The 17,997-nt window shown below is 33.1% G+C and overlaps 1 protein-coding gene across 3 annotated transcripts in view; it reads right to left on the bottom strand.

Moving 5' to 3' along the window:
* Positions 1-1,414: 1,414 nt before the first annotated feature.
* The window catches only part of LOC149478169 (aminopeptidase N-like), a 39,304-nt gene continuing 22,721 nt past the window's right edge, over positions 1,415-17,997 (bottom strand). For 2 of the 3 annotated variants that reach the window (XM_089709854.1, XM_089709855.1), the window contains exons 3-19: positions 17,534-17,808; positions 16,950-17,108; positions 16,723-16,770; positions 16,289-16,451; positions 15,258-15,470; positions 14,622-14,831; positions 13,877-14,010; positions 12,723-12,921; positions 12,110-12,302; positions 11,667-11,826; positions 10,840-11,053; positions 10,263-10,372; positions 9,467-9,634; positions 7,760-7,903; positions 7,011-7,092; positions 6,505-6,650; positions 1,415-1,712 (exon numbers count right to left, since the gene is read on the bottom strand). In XM_089709854.1, coding sequence (XP_089565980.1) covers positions 1,598-1,712; positions 6,505-6,650; positions 7,011-7,092; positions 7,760-7,903; positions 9,467-9,634; positions 10,263-10,372; positions 10,840-11,053; positions 11,667-11,826; positions 12,110-12,302; positions 12,723-12,921; positions 13,877-14,010; positions 14,622-14,831; positions 15,258-15,470; positions 16,289-16,451; positions 16,723-16,770; positions 16,950-17,108; positions 17,534-17,808 — 2,733 coding nt within the window. In that variant the 3' untranslated portion in view covers positions 1,415-1,597. Of the gene's footprint in view, positions 1,713-6,003; positions 6,651-7,010; positions 7,093-7,759; positions 7,904-9,466; positions 9,635-10,262; positions 10,373-10,839; positions 11,054-11,666; positions 11,827-12,109; positions 12,303-12,722; positions 12,922-13,876; positions 14,011-14,621; positions 14,832-15,257; positions 15,471-16,288; positions 16,452-16,722; positions 16,771-16,949; positions 17,109-17,533; positions 17,809-17,997 lie in introns of those variants that run through there. The other variant, XM_089709856.1, reaches the window with a different exon arrangement.

Here is a 17,997-nt window from a genome sequence, read left to right as displayed (position 1 = left end):
TTTATTTACAAAGTCTAGAATTAAATTGATTGTAATGATTAAAATCGATTCCGGAATCGAAGTTATAATTTTATTATTTAACACAAATTCTTACATCTACTAAAACCAAATTAATAGCCGATTAGGTAATTTTGGCTGCTGGAAAACTTAATCGTCATAAAAGAAAATATTTATATGAAGCAAAAAAACAATACTCATATGATCACGAATTTATTTAATTTAATATGTTAGGTATATCCTATAATATTATAAATGCTCAAGAATTCTGTCTGTTTGTCTCTTCACTCCTAAATTACAGAACCGACTAATGGCACAAAAATTATATTTATTTGCGCCAAATTGAATGATTTATCCCGGAAATCCAACAGAAACAGACAAAGTAGAAATAGTATTTATGTAGATTATTATTTCTAACGAATTATTTCAAAATAAATCAAAGGTAGAAACAAGTTTTTATATTTATTGATACATACACAACAATATTCATAATAGCAAAATTAACTGAGCAGTAATCAAAGTCTTTAGAATAATATTTTTCTCGGCGACTCCCGAAAATCTTCTTACAATGAGCCTATCGTCTTCCATTTTGCTGTAAAATAAAAGATAAAAACTGCACTAATTCAGTAACCAACTACTTTAGCAATAACAAAGATGTTAAAGTATGTACCTACCTAACGACTAACGAGCATGTCTCATTTTACATAGATTATCGGCACGTAAGGAAATTAATTCTTATAGAAAATGAAATCTATGTACATACCATTTATTATAAAAGGCCATTAGGAAAATTTTTTATAATCGGAAAATTTCGATCCGTAATTATTGGAAATTTGTAATAATAATTGGTATGTCGATTTATTATTGGAAAAAAAAGTTGTTATTTTTTGTAATTGTAAGGTTTTCTGAGCAAACCATTTTTATATTTATAAAAAATTAATTATGTGGTTAAAAATGTAGATTGATACTGATTCCATGAAAAATGCAGTTTCAGTGTATGTCTATTACTAATATTATAAAGAGGAAAGGTTTCTAATTATGTATGTATGTAGGTTTTCACGCATAAACTACTGAACCGATTACAATGAAATTTAGTACACATATAGAGGGTAACTTGGATTAACACATAGGATAAGTTTTATCCCGGAAATCCCCCGGGAATGGGAACTATGCGGGTTTTCCTTTGAAACGGCGGCCGAAGCCGCAGGCGGAAATCTAGTATATGTATAAATCTATGATAATGTATTTTCTTGGTAAAAGATTTCTGTAGGTTTATATCTGCGGTGATTTTATCAGCCTATACCTACCTACGTTATTAAAATTAAAATTTTATAGCAAATCTTTAATAGTTCATTGAATTGACGTTTAGGCTCGTTTTGTCAGAATGTGAGGATGTTAGGGTAAAAAAAAAACAAAATAATGTCAACATAATTTATTGTACCACATCGATCATTACATCTAGATAAATAATAAAATAAACATTTGATCTAAAAACGCTCACAACCAGCTTACGGACGGATAGACAAAATCACATTTACAATACAAAATAAAAAAATTAAATATATGGCGTATTTTACACATTTTTAACAATATTTTTACACTATTTTCTATACATATATAAATAAGGCTCCAATCGATGACTTGATATATTATGTATAGCGTAAAGAGATGACATGAAGATAGGTTTTCCTTGCCAAGTGGTCGCCGGTTCGATACTAAGAAATAAGATGAAAAAATATTGAAAAAATTAAAGAAATAACAATTTTTAGCTAAAAGCGTACATTTTTAACGAAGCTGTGATATTTGCTAACTACTTTGAACTTTCCACAATGCACATTTATTGGTCCCAATATTATAAAAATTAAAATACAGATACATAATATACAGATAATAAATGGGAACTATATTTTCTATCACCAAAATTTATATTTGTCATCAAGTTGTATCACCTAATAAATAGATCTATCACCACGAAATATTTTCGTTCTCAAATAAACAAAAATTGTTCCCAGGTATGAATTATCAAATTAATATTAATTTATGTGTAAAATAAGAGATCGATAACCAATAAAATTATATTGCATTACATGAATATAAACTTCGTTCTTTTAATAACAGTTTTGTTACTTAAATAATAGCTCTGTACTCAGAATGAATGGACTGTAGATCTGTCACCAAATAAATCGATTATCGATCCCTGACTGCGACTCTTTTTTATTTGATACTAGAGGTCCGCCCCGGCTTCGCCCGTGGTACATACTACATATTTCGCAATAAAAGGTAGCCTATGTCCTTTCTCGGGTATCAAAATATCTCCATACCAAATTTAATGCAAATTGGTTCAGCAGTTTAGGTGTGATTGAGTAACAGACAGACAGACAGACAGAGTTACTTTCGCATTTATAATATTAGTATGGATTTTGTTACCAATACAGTAGTAACATTTTATTTCGTTCAGATATTAAATTAATAGTATTCGTTACCAATTTAATACATCAATTTATAATTTTAATGAAAAAATGATCAATTTACTATTCTGTCTTTCTAATTATCTAATTTCTATCTTTAATTAAGGGGGCGCATAAAGCAAAATAACCAATATTCTATTAGATGATACGTGTAATATGCAAGACCAAATCTAAAAAATAAAATATATATCAAACTAGATGATATGTTCAACGATTCTGTTTAATCAAAAACATAAAATATTAAAATTTACTCGATAAAAAAAAATCACCAAGTTAGCTCTAATTTTCACACTTTTACGTTTTCTACTTGACATGGTAATACTTATTATGATTTTTTTTTCATAAACAATTATATTAAAACATTTGCAAGATATTTGTCAGAGCATTTTGTGTAATTACTTTTAGTTTTGGTTTTATCTGCGATAAACCACTTTTGGCGCTCTTTTTTTCTCGAGATAAACGTTTGATTTTGTCACGATAAAAGTGCTTGTTACTACTCTGCTAAAATTTTTATTTAAATATAATTTATATATACTACCAGTGGAAATTTAGAACCTTGGTAGTCTAGTTAAGTTGCAGAATCTTTTGGTTGAAACGATCATGACAACCCTAATTTTTTATTTGGTCTTAATGCAATTTTCTAGTAACATAATATGATTTATTTGTGATCTCTTTAAATTAGTTTGCTTAAATACTTATTAGGACACACCTATTATAATACATACAAAAACATTTATTTGGTACTAGACCTTATATCTCAGGATTTTAGGTGATTTATTGTGGAACTGATTTTGTATTGTTTGGTGACAACATTTTGGTGACAGATCTACTATTTTGAGGACAAACCCTATTATTTAAGAAACACAAAACTAATTAAATTGATGATAGCTTAAATGATACCCATAATAAATTAATATAAAACAATACATATATATATATATCGCTTTGTTCGTTGAATAATTAAATGTCATGTCAAGTTTAAATTACATACAAAATACAATAATAACTACTAATACAACATTTATATATTAGAATTAAACTACATATTTTAGAATTTCCATATTATTACAACAATTATACAATATAATACTTTGTTAAAAATGCAACTATATAACAGCAATTAAATTGAATGATGCGTATTATAACTACAGGCGTTTAAAAGCCGTTACAATGTCTACTAGGTTTTTACTATTTAAATAATTTGTAGATATTTGTGACTAAAGATTATAATTCGATAATCATACGTAGTTTAAAAAAAATGTTAGGTAAATTAAAATGTTATTTAAAATTAAAGAATCTGGTCATTTTTCATTTAAGCTTTTCTTATACGAAATCACAAATATCTTCAAATTTATCAACTGAACATACAAAAAAAATAACATTATACATAGTTTATCCACTTATAGTTGCGCAAGCCGGGTTAAAAACAACTTATTAGCAAAGAATTAACTACACAATGTCTATTTTTTCACTTTAGTAGTGTGTTGTCACTATGTGATGTTTAGTAATGTAATAGTAAACACTAACTCACACTTTAGTTTAGTGTGAGTTAGTGCTCACTGTGTGTATGTTATGTTGTGAGTTATGTGAGTAATGTTGGACGTTCACTGTGAGTTGTGTTGTTCAGTGTGTGTTGTTTACAGTTCACTGTGAGTTGTAATGCGAAATAGTGTGTGTGCTTATTAAGTATTTTTAGTCTGATTTTTAGATATAGTACTTCAAGTAGTCTGTAGTGTATGTATATAATATGTGTGCTAACTAACTACAAGTAGTATGTAGTGCATATTGCTCACTACGAGTAAATTATTATTATATATAATAATTATTATTGTGTGTGTATGTGTAAATGTACACTGTATATGTGTGTGTGTGTGTGTATATGTAAGTAGTGTATTATGCTCACTACGAGATCCAATTGCAAGTATACAGGGTGTACCAAAAAGTAGTGATGAACGGAAGCTGAGAGGTAGAGGACCTAGAGGGCTATCCGAATCACCCCCATGTATGTTATGCGATTTTTCGTATTTTCGGAGTTATGACGTTTTTTTCAATTTTTCACCTATCGCCGAGTACGATGATATTTTCACTCATGCTGACGTCAATGATTGCGGAAGATGCTTGATTTTTTTTGTGTGCTAAGCTGAAAGATAGGCCAATTCAGTATGGTAACATTTACTATCGTTAGATCTTTGAATGGAATAAAAAAAAGAATTAAATGGCAAGAAAGATAAAATTACCCAGTATGTTCACCACTTCAAGGGCCCGTAAAAAAATAAAATCACATAAAAAAAGTTTTCCGTTTGACTTTTAAAAACTTGCTCTATCTATCAGATAGCTGCCCTGAAAATTTCATTTACTTATTCAGAAGGCTTCAATAGAAAAATTTAAATCTAAATGTGGTAAGTGCAAAAATTGAATTAACATGATGATCATTAAAACCAATAAATAGGTGTTTATTTACCAGAAATTTTTAAAATAACCCCGCTGTTGCTCAATGCAAGTGCGACATCACCGTAAAAAGTTGTCTTTTAAATGTCTGAATGCCCTTTTATCATTTTTAATGGTTTCTTCTGCTACTATGAATTTCCGGGTTATTTCGTCCAAATTGTGGCAGTCTCTCGTCTTTGTAGTATCCCCACGGAAAAAAATCAATAGGGTTTATGTCCGGAGACCGAGCAGGCCAGGCTAAAGGGCAAAGATACCCTGAAAGATGGATTGGTCGTTGCAGCCTGCGCATGCGCCGGTGACGCCTGCCTTAAAGCCTGGCCTCTACGGTCCTTCGACCTAAACCCCATTGATTTGTTTCAATGGGAATACTAAAAAGACCTCGGCTACTTGAGAGAATGCCACGATTTGGACGAAATAACCCGGAAATTCATAGTAGCAGAAGAAACCATTAAAAATGATAAAAGGGCATTCAGACATTTAAAAGACAACTTTTTACGGTGATGTCGCACTTGCATTGAGCAACAGCGGGGTTATTTTAAAAATTTCTGGTAATTAAACACCTATTTATTGGTTTTAATGATCATCATGTTAATTCAATTTTTGCACTTACCACATTTAGATTTAAATTTTTCTATTGAAGCCTTCTGAATAAGTAAATGAAATTTTCAGGGTAGCTATCTGATAGATAGAGCAAGTTTTTAAAAGTCAAACGGAAAACTTTTTTTATGTGATTTTATTTTTTTACGGGCCCTTGAAGTGGTGAACATACTGGGTAATTTTATCTTTCTTGCCATTTAATTCTTTTTTTTATTCCATTCAAAGATCTAACGATAGTAAATGTTACCATACTGAATTGGCCTATCTTTCAGCATAGCACACAAAAAAAATCAAGCATCTTCCGCAATCATTGACGTCAGCATGAGTGAAAGTATCATCGTACTCGGCGATAGGTGAAAAATTGAAAAAAAACGTCATAACTCCGAAAATACGAAAAATCGCATAACATACATGGGGGTGATTCGGATAGCCCTCTAGGTCCTCTACCTCTCAGCTTCCGTTCATCACTACTTTTTGGTACACCCTGTATAGTGTGAAGTATACTTGCTTACAGTGTACTATATCATGTGTACTGCACGTGTATCATGTAAAACATAATTAAGCAAAAATACTGCGTAGCGTATTGTTATTTATATCTAAATTATCTCTCTCTAATATGTGTTTATCTCACTACGAGTAATATATAGCGTAGACAGACAATGATATATAATGTGTTCTCTATATCTATATCACTGTGTCAAATGCACTGTATATCTCACTACGAGTACATTATTTATATATTTCACTGTAATTAGAATAGCGTATGTACTGTATATCATGTAGGTCTAACATTATTAATCTATTTCACTGTATATCTCACTGCGTACTAAAAAATTACTTATATATTTCACTACAAGTAACATGTCGTATATAATGTATTTTTGTATCTTTGTATTACTTAAGTATTTCACTGCTAGTAGTATATCATGTATCATGTATTTGTATGTTTATATTACGTCCTATATTTGTATGTATGTATGTTTGTATATCTTACTGAGAAGCATGCCGCATATCGTTAACAACTTTTTGCGCATTCCGTTTCAGCCAGGCAATGTTAACTCTAGCTGTTTCGATTCCCTGAGACACGCTGAGTTTGGCTTCAGATAGGTATTTGCTGTTTTCGGACGACCATTTTAGGAACTGAAAGAAAATAATAATTTATGAAATTTTAAAGAAAAGAAAAAAAATATCTTCGATTTTAATTTGATTTGTAGTGTTAAAATGGGTAACATTAATAAATGTTTGCCAAGTTTACATACTTAAATAACTTATATTTTTATGTTTGACAGTTCTGGCAAAAAATGATGTAAAATTTTAAGAAACGAAATGAGACCATGGAAAACATTAACGCTACTTTAATGAAGAAAACTGTGGCATTAAAATTGACATTCTATAGTTGGTTGCTTGTTATTCTAACATATTTTAAAAAGTTACTTTCTAAACCAGTTACAATTGTCTTTAACAATTCTTTTAAAACCTAGTGATCTACAATAAACTTACCTCATCAAGTTCCCTCTGTGTAGTGAATTGATTGAGCAGTGATTTTATGATGTAGCCCAAACGACGGCCCTGGCCTTGGAACCTGTATAATATTATCAGTATAAAATGATTGGTTGGAGATTTGATCTAAATCTATACTAATATTATAAAGCTGAAGAGTTTGTTTGTTTATTTGAACGCGCTAATCTCGGGAACTACTGGTCCGATTTGAAAAATTAATTTGGTGTTAGATAGCCCATTTATCAAGTAAGGCTATAGGCTATAATGATCACGCTAAGACCAACAGGAGCGGAGCCACGCGGGTGAAACCGCGCAGCGCAGCTAGTGATAAATATACGACTCGGTAAATAGTAAATAGGTTAGTTAAATTTTATAAAATCACAAATATATCAATTTTATTTTCTAGTCGCAATACACAGTACATTCGAGTGTGACTGTAATCAATAGAGTACACTTATACAATAGAGTGCATATCTGTATGGCATATAGTTACAGTACACTCACACATTTTACAGTGATTCACAAGTATAATTACAGTACACTCGCACATTATATAGTGTTTTACGAGAATATTAACAGTACACTCGCACATTATATAGTGTTTTACGAGAATATTAACAGTACACTCGCACATTATAGAGTGCATTACGAGTATTATTACAGTACTCTCGCACATTATACAGTACTTTAAAAGTATACTTACAGTACACTCACACATTTTACAGTACAATTATATTAAAACTACTCACGCGTTATACATATCCTCGATACGCGTGTACACGAAGTCCTTAGCGATATAATAACCAACGTCAGATGAGAGCACAGAGGTGATAGCGGAGGCTGCGTCTTGACGACGAATGTCTGAGTTGTCGGATATCGACCATTCTAGGTATCTGTGGAAATTAAGGCATTGATTTCAAATGATATAGTAAAATTTATTATAGGGTTATAGTGTATTGATTTTACGAGTAATTTTGATTAAGGGTCAGCTGACCTTGTGTAAACTTAACTCAATGTAAAATGTCAATTATTAATAAAATTATACATAATAATTATGTGGATTAAAAAAAATATCGGAATTACCACATTGTAAGTATAGCCGCAGTATAGGTGTATAGGGCAGTTTTTAGATACCATAGTTCTCTGTGCAGTACCTATACAATATACAGTGCGTATGGTGTTTGGACTGTTGAGTGGAGTTTGAGTTATGTAGAGTGTAGCTGTGTGCGGGGTATTTGCATTATGCAGTGTGCGTCTGTTTATAAGTGCAATATGTTGTGTACAGTATACCGTATTCAGTGTGCAGTGTATGTGTTCGTAGATATGTGTATGTTTTTTTATGTTAATAGCAGGCAAACGAGCAGACGAGTCACCTGATGTTAAGTGGCCCACTTGCACCCACAAAATTAGGGGTATGGCGAGTGTGTGGCCGGCCTGTAAGGTGTATGCTCTTTACTTAAAGGATCCCAAATCGTAACACAGTACTCACGCGTGAATTCTGTATGTGTGATCGTATGTATATATATGTGTATGTACTAGGTTGATCCAAAAGTAATGATAATTGGGTATTTCCTGTGCACATAAAAATATAAAATAAATATTTTTTGCTTGCTCATGTACTCACTAAGTTATCACAAAAAAATCATATCAACAGGCCACGTTTCCAAGTATTTACATTAATTTGTATGTGAACCGTGGGTGCCAGAATGTTTCCCGACGAAAAGAAGAAACAACGATTCGACATTTAGAGGGTGAATTTCCAAATTTTTTATGAGATCAGGATAATTTTTTGTCACGATTTGTGATCATGGACGTTACCCGGGTTCACCATGTTTATGCTGAAACCAAGAAACAATTAATGGCCTGGATGCGAGCTTCCAAAGTGACGATGAAGAAATTCAAAGTGAAAATTAGTGGGGTAGATTAAAGCGGTAGTTTTTTGGGACGCTGAAGGAATAATTATGGTGGGATATTTTAAGAAGGTAGCCACTATATTGGGCTCTTACTACACATACCAAATTAAAAGATTGCGGTAGGTTAGTAAGGAAAAGAGACATGGCAAAATGCGGGCTTGAATGCTGTTTCACCCAGACAACGCACCAGATCACAAAGCGTCAGTTGCAATGGCTGCCATTCAAAAATCGGCATTCCAAATGCTTGAACACCCACCCTGTTTGTTAGATCTAGCTCCTAGTTATTTCTATCTCTCTCCTCGGCACAAGAAACACCTTCGAGGCAAGAAATTTTAAGACGACAGCGAAGTGATGGCCGCAGTAGAGGGGTTTTTGTGGATAAAGTCAAAGTTTTTTTTTTTTTAAGTTTAAGAAAAAAATATCGATGTATATTATCTAGTTAGAAGACTATCTAGAGGAATACATAATAATTTTACTTGTAATGACCTTGTTTAATATTGATTATCATTACTTTTGGATCAACCCATGTATGTGTGTACTCACTGCGCCAACAGCCACACATGCCGCGTGCAGGCCAGCGCCCGCAGCAGCGTGTCTCTCACAGCGGCGACCCGCGCGTGTCGGCGGCGCTGCAGGGCGAAGCGCCAGGTCGCCGCCCCGCCGCGACGTAGCGCGTAGCAGTATACTGTGGGGCGCAGGTCTAGTGGGATGCTGCGGGGACATTTACATTAATAACTCAGGCTCAGGAATCACAGACACAATAGAAAATCTATTGTGTCGTGGACCGATCGGGCCGTTCGGGGCTCAATGGGTTAACGGGGTAATAAATGGTACATTTCAAAAATTAATTTACGCTTAAATATTTGTCGAACAAAACAAACTATATAAAAAAATGTTAGCGTGTACTAGAGTACACACGTAAGAAATGAACTTCTTTATGACCTTATTTTTCAAAAAATAATTTACTATAATATGCAACTTTACAGAAATTGGTTGAATCACGCGTGGTAGGGATAAGAAAAAGATGGCGCGTAACGGAAAAATGTCACGCGTAACGAAAAAAATGTTACATTAATTTTTTTTCCAACAATTACTAAAATCAAACAAAATTTCATAACAGATATGAGGGGAGGGACAGACATAAGACGACATAATATATACACCATTCGTTTTAGAACGCAACGCATTAGTATCAATGTACATTTTTAAATTAATATCAATCCATAACTACTCAAGACCGTAATAAAAAAATATCAAAATACTTGATATTACACAAAGTTAAACCATTCACAAAAATAATGAAAGACAAAACAAAAATAGAAAGAAAACAGATACTCACGGGTTATTCTCATCCGGGTTATCTGTTTCCATCCACTGCTGGAATAGAGCGATCGCGTTTTCAATACACCCGGGAACTTCAGCACGACAAGCCGCTGAACTTGTTGCTACCTGTATGTAGAAAATGTGGAATATGTATTATTAATGTGTTTTAGTATCTATACCTATTTTATCTACATTTGAAAACTATAACTTGACAGTTAACAAAACACAAAAAAATTAATTACAAAATGGCAGGCTACAAAAAACATAAATTTCAAAAGAAAAATTAGGTCTTGGCAGATTACAAAACACACTCAAACGAAAAGTAAAGCACTGCACCAACTTGGCAGGGCAACACAACAAATTCAAACACCAAAAAAAATTAAAACAACCTGGCTGCTGACAAAACCTTCTAACACAAAAAAGAAAAAAAACATCAACCTGGCAGTTATCAAAACATTCAAAAACAAAAAAAGCAACACCACAACCTGGCAACACACACACCACCAAAAAAATAAAACAAACTGGCACCTCTCAACTCCCAACCTCACAACACAAACCACACCAAAAAAAAAACAAAAATTCAAATATCGAACCTGCATTTTCACGCTACTCAAGTCATCCGGGTTCACAATCTGTTTGGTCGCCAAGCCTCCCTTCACGTAATTATTGCGAATTATTTTACGCATGTACTTTTGGAACGCGCCATAGTGTGGGGTGCGTTTTAGTACGTTTTCTATTTTAATGAGGGCTGATAGGCCTGTGGATAGGGGTAGGTATTCTTCTTCGTGTTGAAGGTAGCTTGCTAGACTGTAGATTAATTAATAGTTTAAATAATGAAACACAAATAAATGTTAAATTCATGTACAGTACTTTAATATATTTCTATGTATGTAGTTTATTTTATAGTACTAAAATCAACAGCGTATTGACAGTTAAAATCATTTCTATGAATTTTTTCATACTAACTCAGTAATAATTAACCAACTAACTCAGAAAAAATAAGCCAACTAACTCAGTAGCCATTCGTCAACCAACTCAGTAGCCAATATCCAACTGAATCAACTGTCATTAACCAACTAACTCAATAGTATAGCCTACAAACTCAGTAGTTAGTAGCCAACTTACTTATTAGTTATTAGCCATCTCAGTAATCATTAGCTAACTAACTTAGTGGCTATAAGCCAAATAACACAGTAATCATTATCCAACTAACACATTTATAATTAGCAAACTAACACAGTAGTCATTAACCGACTAACTCAGTAGTCATTAACCGACTAACTCAGTCGTCATTAACCAACTAACTCAGTCGTCATTAACCAACTAACTCAGTATTCATTAGCCAACCAACTCAGTGGCCATTATACAACTAACTCGGTGGTCAATAGTCAACTAACTCACTAGCCATAAACCAACTCACTCGAGCGCAGTGCTATAATCAAGCCGGTTGGACCAGGCGAGTTCGAACGCGTCAGAGAGCAGCTGCACCCGCCCCAGCTCCGGGATTCGAACGTGCGACCGTTTGAGTGTGCTGGCCAAGAGCTGCCAGTTGCGGGTATCGTAGTTCACGCGGTAGGGCGCTGTGAAACAGTTTTTATTATATATTTTAGTAAGTAAGTAGTAAGAAAAAAGGTTAATTACATAAAGTAGTGATCTAAAGCATTCTACATCTGCTATACCTATAAATTTAGACTACCGTTACAATTATTTAAAACGCTTTGGATAAATGCTAAAGTATTTAAACTAATACCTATTCCCTTATAAAATAATAGTCTATTTATTTTAATTTTTGATAAAAAAAAATATTGAAAGTACAAAAATGATTTCTCAGATATATTCACAACTATATAAAAACCAACTCACCGATCATATTATAGTTAAACAGCACCCACTCATCAGGCGTTGCACTATGCTCGAACCTGTACTCATTAGCCACACCTTCAGATTGCGATAACCACTGCACTTGTTGGTTTTGGGAATCCTTTTCACAGAGCACACTGAGTGGGACCCACCAGGATGAGGTGGTTTTAGCTGTGCCGAGTGAGAGGTAGCGTTTCTGTAAAGTGGTGGGGTTTTATATTTTTCGACACTGTATCTTAATTTAATTAAGTGAAATTAATTAATACTGAAATAACATTATAAAAAATTCATTAGAAATGGATCTTGAAGCTATAGCCCAAAATTATTTTTATTTCAATAATTTTGATGATATAAATTAACATTTTACTCATTTATTTTAATGGGGTTTGACAAAGTTAATCCACTAAGTCATTAACGAACCAACTCAGTGGTCGACTTTACTGCACTCTATTTATTTCAGTTCCATGATAATTATTTTTTAATAGAAGTTGATCCTCAGTAAGTAGGATAAAACTTATATCATCTAATTAACAAATAAGTGAAAACAATAATTAAATTGAGCGAACATTAACCTAAAATTACTAACACACATTTAAGCTGATTTAATATAATTTACCTGTGATATAGTCAAAGAATTATCCGCATAATCTCTATTCACTGTAAGCAGTGGATACCCAGTCTGTCTAGTCCAAGTGTCCATCACTTGTTTCACGGTCACGTTTCGAGTGAGTCCGCCATTTTGTTGACTCACTTGAGTGAGTTCCTTCCAGAGGTCGTCCTGTTCGGCGTTATTGTATGAGTGGGTTATGAGGTAGCTGGAATTGAGTGGGTTTTAGTGAGTGAGGTTGTAAAGTTGTGAATTATAAATGTTACGGCTTATGTGGTTATATTCATGTTAGTGGTAGTAAATGTATAATTTAATTAATATAATTTCTTTAAATTCAGCACGGAAAGGAGTCTTTGAAGTATCAGTCAATCAATCAAAAAAGAAGAGTCTCTGTGAAGACTGAAGAAGTATTTTAGTTGGATATCATTTGGCTTAAAAAATATGCTACGTTTGACCAGATATTGCAATATTTGTTACATTAAAAATAACTATGTACATATTATTTTTGATGTAATGATTATAAGCTTATAATGAACGACTAAATAATAATTCTTAGGTTCTATGGTTTTATTTTTAAAGTAAAAGTTACAAACAAAACACAAATATAGCATCCACATAATATTGAACTGATTTGCAATTTTCTGGTCAATTAAATTGAAATGCATAACATTAATTGTGTTCACGGTCGGAGTTATACAGACATGTGTATTTCAACAATATGTAACAATTAGTTTTGCTCTTTGTTTAAGAAAATAAATGAAGTCAAGTTATACATATTATATTGTATAACGAAATGCTAGAAATTTATTGTAATTAAAGAAGGAGGTGAAATAAGGTTTTAAGAAAGCAGAAATAATGGATTAATTTTAAAGTTAATGATATTCAAAAATTCAAAATCAAATCCAATTGATTTTATTTTAAAGCAGTTCCTTATATTCCAGCCTCTAATACTTTAAAAAAGAGTCCTATGTTTTAAAGTTCATTTTATTTATTAAATTCTATTCAAATAATATACATAACTAGACATATTATGTTATTTTATTTGGCACTAAAAATAATCGGTTATAAAATGAACAATTAAAAAATCAAGTCTAAAATGGCCATCACATTAGTATTAATTGCAAAGAAATTTTCAATAAAAAAATTAAAATATATTAACTCACTTGTGCAGCGCTTTCCTAAACACATCTTCACCTAGGAACATGGTCATCATCCGGATTAGAGTTGAACCCTTTCTGTATGAGATCTGGTCGAAAATTTCCGATATACGCTTTGGATCGTCTATTGCTACAGACACCTGTAAAAAGTGTGATAAAGTTAATCAAAATAAGGGAATAGATATTATTAATTAGAACATTAACTTTCCCACACATAACCGAACTCAAAAACCCAACTCAAACACATAACTCAACTCATACATAACCAACTCACACATCACCAACTCACACATAACCAACTCACGCATAACCAACTCACACGTAACCAACTCACACATAACCAATGCACACATAACTCAACTAACACATAACCAACTCACACATCACCAACTCACACATAACCAACTAACACATAACCAACTCACACATCACCAACTCACACATAACCAACTCACACATAACCAACTCACACATAACCAACTCGCACATAACCAACTCGCACATAACCAACTCGCACAATACCAACTCACACACAACCAACTCACACATAACCAACTCACACCTAACCAACTCACACACAACCAACTCACACACAACCAACTCACACACAACCAACTCACACAACCAAATCACACATAACCAACTCACACATAACCAACTCACACAACCAACTCACACATAACCAACTCACACGCAACCAACTCACACATAACCAACTCACACATAACCCACTCAACTCTGCCCCACTCACCGGGTGCGAAGACTCCAACGCGTCCAACGACAGCACGGACATAATATTCCCCACCGCGTACGCATGTTCCGCCCGCCACGTGGGCTCAACTGCACGTACGCCCAGAGATGCGACGAATGTAGCGAAACCCTCGTTTAACCACAAGTCTGACCACCATTTCATTGTTACTAGGTTACCGAACCATTGATGGGCGAGTTCGTGGGCTATCACCTGGTGAAATTAAAATATAACTAATTAAAATATAGACGTATCAAAACGTATAGGTGACATCTTAGTCTCCTGTGACTGCGCTCGCTGCAAAGTGAGACGTCGGGATAATAATATAACGAATAAATCGCAATAAACTACGAGTTACTTTAAAAATTAAAATAATTTTAAAACATCCGTACTTATAATAGAAACTTAAGTTAGGTAAGTACTGTAAACACAGTCATTTAATTCAATTAAAATGCCGTTAATTAGGTATCCGTATCCATAAATGATTCAAATTTTAATAATATTTTAATGATAATTAGTAATTACACACAATAAATTATAGCAGATACAACTTCAAAAATACCCATAATCTCCTATTTAGATCTACTGCTTACTTCACTTCTACTTCTAAAAGATTTCACACCAAACGACAAAACTTACCTCCGCGACTCTTTCCTTGTTCAAAAACGACGATTGTCCCTTATCGTACAATAATGCAGTTTCTCTATACGTAATAAGTCCCCAGTTCTCCATAGCCCCAGCAGAGAAATCCGGGATCGCTATCATGTCTTGTTTCGGTAGAGGGAAGGATACGTTGAAGAATTTCTCGAAGTAGGATAGCACTTTGGGACCTATTGTTGCTGCGTAGCCTGTCTGGGGATTGTAATAGAGAATATTAGGAGTAATGTAGATTACTATATAGTTAATATGTAAATGTAAATTTTAATGTTTAATCCATACTTCCATACTATTATTATAAATGCGAAAGTAACTCTGTCTGTCTGTTACTCAATCACGCCTTAACTACTGAACCAATTTGCATGAAATTTGGTATAGAGATATTTTGATACCCGAGAAAAGACATAGGATAGGTTTTATCCCGGAAATCCTCCGGTAACGGGAACATTCTTTGACTGCGCGTGCGATGCCGCGGGTGGAAAGCTAGTTAGAAGATAAAAATTCAAGCATATCAAGTGAAAAAGTCCTGCCAAAATTGTCATATTTATGAAACTAATTCCTGCATCTTTTTACAAAGATTGTGACGTACCCGAAAATTTACTTTCTACTTTTACTTTTTTTGAAAATTTTCGAGCACCCAAATAATTTTGCCAATTACTTTCTCTATTTACAAAGATTCCCAACGTACCCAAAAAATTTTAATATACGAGGTTTATCTGCAAAGATTTTTGAGTACCCAAATAATTTTGCCAATTACTTTCCCTATTTACAAAGATTGTGCCGCACCCAAAAATTTACTATCTAAGTACTTTTAGTCTTTTTCTGCAAAAATTGTTGAGTACCCACATATTTTTTTTATCATAAACAACTTCTAGAGTAGGTAACTAGATACTACCTCAATCTCTACTCGACAATAAAAAAAATTGTGTTATATGCTAATAAAAATTTTCCAGACCTACCCTCTCTTACAAAAAAAAACCAAAAAGCAGAAACCCTCATCACTCCTCACTTACCTGATCAACAGCATCTTTCCTTGCCCAGATCCTGAACTTAGTAGTGGACAAAGCTGGTGGACTGTCCACATAAGCGAATTTGGAAACTACAAACGCCACTAGATATGTGGACATTGGTACTGATTTCTCGAATTGATCCCAGACAAATTGTTCGCGGGGTGCACTGGAATAGTTATAAAATAAAAATTAAAAAAGTGGGTAGTTTTAAATTTTTTAATTTCTGAGGTGTTTGCTGTGTCTGAAGAATTGTATTCTGAAGATTCTTTAAAAATGTAAGAAACATGTCTTGTTATTAACTATATGTTCTTATATCTGTTAAAATTTTCCGTTTTACGGTATTCAAGTTAATTTCAATGAATCACTGATCTAAAAAAATTTACATATTTCGTTGGATCAAGTCAAAATGTATCATTGTAAGCTGGAGAAAAAGTTACCTGAAAGATTGTTTCATCATTTCCCAAGGCCAGAAATCTTCCAGAGCACTGAAAACAAATAGAATAGGTACACATAAGCAATCCCATGTACAAAAATATTACTTTTTTATTGAATAAACAATAAACTAATACGATTATTTTTTGAGTCGAAATTCATCATAATATAAAGAGACTAAAACAATTCTACTTCAATGGTTAAAAGCAGAAAAAAATATTCAAAAACTTACTTATCATTCGAAGAACTTTCCAAAGGCATATTAGAGACAGCTGTAAAATCTTTATTATGGGCGATATTGATTGAAAATGTTGCCTTGTATATCGGTTCGTCGAAACATGGGAACCCTTTGCGGGCGGATATGGCTTCGAATTGGGTCGTTATTAAGTACCTGTAAGCAATAAAATTGATTGTTTTATTTTTATTAAAAAGAGAAGATATCACGTAGTTCTACACATGCCATATGTAACGGGTAACTACGAGGGAAACGCGTACCATCTTAGACCACCTGTTAACTTAACATTAGACGAGATTGTGGTCAAGCCCTTCTCTATCAATTAACAAAAAACTTTTCTCATAATATGTTTATTTCTTCGTATTTTTTAATTATTTGTCTTTAAATCTGGCCAGAGCTAAATTACTCCAGTGTTTTTTCAAATATTTCAAAAGTGTTTTGCATTTTTCGAGCGATAAGGTAACCAACATTCGACCAATACTTCCCCATTTAGATATAAAATAAAAATATTTTAAGTACAGGAAATACCAGAAGGTATATAACAGGAAATACCAAAAGGTATATATAACAACAGTACTTACTCTTTCTTCTTACTCTTACTATCCACATAGGAGCTAATGTAAACTCCATCCAGACCTTGCTTCAAATTCCCATAAAAAGGTATGGCCAGCTTGTAAATCCTGTCTTCCTTCAATTCTCTATCTATTTGCAGTGTCAAGAAATTATAGGTATCGTTTAAATCTACACCCTTAACTTGATATTCATGGTTTTGACTAGTCAATTTGATTTTTTCGTTGGCTATGGAAAAGCCTTGCGCGTGCAGAACTATTTTTGATGTCGGACGTTTTGCTGTTAGCTGAAAGAAGAATAGCTTTTTATAATTCTGGGCAGTAAAGAGTTCTTTAATCTGAATCGAATACGCCATACACATATTCTGACGAAGAATCTGACTGTCTTCTCCAATTCCCAAATTTCTCAAAATTAAGGATATAAGTATTGAATTAGGTACTTCTTTTGTTAATAGCAACAATCCAAAATGCAGCGA

This window comes from Colias philodice, chromosome 23, assembly GCF_061535455.1.
Source record: "Colias philodice isolate Cphi_HAF_F1 chromosome 23, ilColPhil1 Martin Lab GWU primary, whole genome shotgun sequence".
Taxonomy (NCBI): domain Eukaryota; kingdom Metazoa; phylum Arthropoda; class Insecta; order Lepidoptera; family Pieridae; genus Colias; species Colias philodice.
The sequence above is the reverse complement of the archived record's forward strand: the minus strand, read 5'-3'. Positions and strand labels throughout refer to the sequence as shown.